Here is a 2,278-nt window from a genome sequence, read left to right as displayed (position 1 = left end):
ACACTCCCATAATATCTTGGTTTTAGGATTGCCTTTATTTATTTTTTTCTTCTTATCCTACCAAAGTCATGTTATTGTTAATTCATTTCCTTTAAGTGAAACAATGTTTAATTTTCATCAAATTTAAAATTGGCCTTTTCTCTGTATCTTCACTCAACAAATTTATTTTAATTATATACAATGAGACAAAGTCTGCCATCAATTTATATATCTAAATTTATATATCTACTTTTAAACATTTTGGACTGATTAATAATGAAACCACAATATTGTGTATTCATTCCAAAAACAACATAAATGAACAATTAGTTCAAAAAATGGTTCCAGAAAAAGAAAACTTTTAAAAGGTATTCTACTTGCTCTGTTTCCCTTGGGTATTTACACATTTTTCACTTATAAAATTCCTCTTCATAAAGTATTTATTAACAATAAAATTTAAAGATTATATTAGTAAAAGTTTTGATTCTGTAGAGTTGACCACATTAGATATCTGAGTGAACTGGAAAGTATCTCAAAGGTGTAGAGCAAGTAATGTTTTCTGAAAGCAAAAATCAGTTACAAAATTGAAATTTTAACTTATTTCCAATTTGATACACTTAATAATTAAGAAGATATATTAGTTAGTAATTAAAATATTTTTTACAAAAATATAAATGATAGATATACAGATAGAATATAAAAATTATAATCACTGCCTTTTTATCTTTTCAGTAATGAAATAGAGATGTAGGGGTTTAAAAACCTGTGTTAGAGAAGATGATTTTTAATCATACTCATTATTAAAAGTATCAATTTTCATGTGGATGACACTTACATGGACATTATAATAAAAGTGAAAGCCAACCACATTTATCAATAATGTTGCTTATTTTTGCTAGAAATAAAATGGTGCCCATCTTAATATATCTTAGAACAGTAGTCTTAGGTGTTAATACATGCTGCTTCCTTTGCTTCCTTGACAAAATTAAGATTTTCCACCCAGCATGCAGAGGGAGAACTGGACCATGGTGACAGAGATCACTCTTACAGGGATACCAACCACCAGAGCCCTTGGGGACCTCCTGTTCTTGGTTTTTTTATTGGCCTATTTGGTGACAGTCCTTGGAAACACCCTCATCATTACCCTGATCCTCCTGGATTACAGGCTACATTCACCCATGTATTTCTTCCTCAGCAATCTCTCTTTCAGTGAAGTATTAACTACCACCTGTGCTGTTCCGAAGATGCTGGCAGGCTTCCTGTCAGAGAGAAAGACCATTTCATTTGGTGGATGCTTCACCCAGTCCTATTTCTACTTCCTCTCTGGATGTACTGAGTTCATCATTTTTGCAGTCATGTCCTATGATCGCTATGTGGCCATTTGCAGTCCCCTTCAGTACCCTGTGATTATGACCAGCTCACTCTGTGTGCGTCTTGTTATCCTCTCATGGGTGGGTGGCTTTCTTCTAATTCTCCCATCCACTGTCCTGAAGGCTGGGCTGCCATATTGTGGTCCCAATGTGATCGATCACTTTTTCTGTGACAGTGCCCCTCTCCTCCACTTGGCCTGTGCTGACATCCGTGTCATTGAATTCTTGGACTTCCTCAGCTCTCTTGTCCTGTTCCTCAGCTCCCTCTCCCTCACTGTGGTCTCCTATGTTTACATCATCTCCACCATTCTGAAGATACCCTCAGGACAAGGTCAACGCAAAGCCTTTGCCACCTGTGCCTCTCACTTCACTGTGGTCTCCATGGGCTATGGGATCTCCATTTTTGTCTATGTCCGGCCCTCCCAGAAGAGCAGCTTGCATCTTAACAAGATCCTCTTTATCCTCTCTACTGTCATCACACCACTCCTGAACCCCTTCATCTTCAGTCTACGAAATGAAACCATGAAAGATGCACTGAAGGACAGCTTGGCCAAGGGCCAGAACTTTCTCAAGCAGATGAGGTCTAAGTAATAGTATCTTCGAATCATCCCAAACTTGAGTGGTTTTTGTTTTGCCAAGAATGAGTTCTGAAATTTATTCTATAAGTGGAGAAAAGATATATTTATGTTTGTTTGTCATTTATAATCATAATAACATAGTTAAACTGGGTTTATATACATCTTGTATTTCAAGATGATGGAATAAATAAAAAAAAAGTATTTCGGTATTGAGAGTAGTGACACTTAATGTACTATATATAGTAGTCCATATGGTGGTGGCAGTACTTTTGGTTAAAATTTGGTGTAATTAAAGTAATAGTGTTGTAACGAAGTCCTATATGTGTGCATATTACTTGATTAATTTCATAT

General features: G+C 35.6%; 1 protein-coding gene across 1 annotated transcript; it reads left to right on the top strand.

Moving 5' to 3' along the window:
- Positions 1-1,004: 1,004 nt before the first annotated feature.
- On the top strand, positions 1,005-1,940 carry LOC123780152 (olfactory receptor 6M1-like). The gene has a single exon (XM_045778939.2). The coding sequence runs from the start codon at positions 1,005-1,007 to the stop codon at positions 1,938-1,940; it is 936 nt and encodes a 311-aa protein (XP_045634895.2).
- The last annotated feature ends 338 nt before the right edge of the window (positions 1,941-2,278 follow it).

Source organism: Ursus americanus, chromosome 5, assembly GCF_024610735.1.
Source record: "Ursus americanus isolate L20-20 chromosome 5, mUrsAme1.1.p, whole genome shotgun sequence".
Classification (NCBI taxonomy): domain Eukaryota; kingdom Metazoa; phylum Chordata; class Mammalia; order Carnivora; family Ursidae; genus Ursus; species Ursus americanus.
Note: the sequence above shows the minus strand (reverse complement) of the source record. Positions and strands in the feature narration are given on the sequence as shown.

Coding starts and splice junctions, on each gene's coding strand:
- LOC123780152 (XM_045778939.2), top strand. CDS start 1,005: ATGGTGACAGAGATCACTCTTACAGGGATACCAACCACCAGAGCCCTT.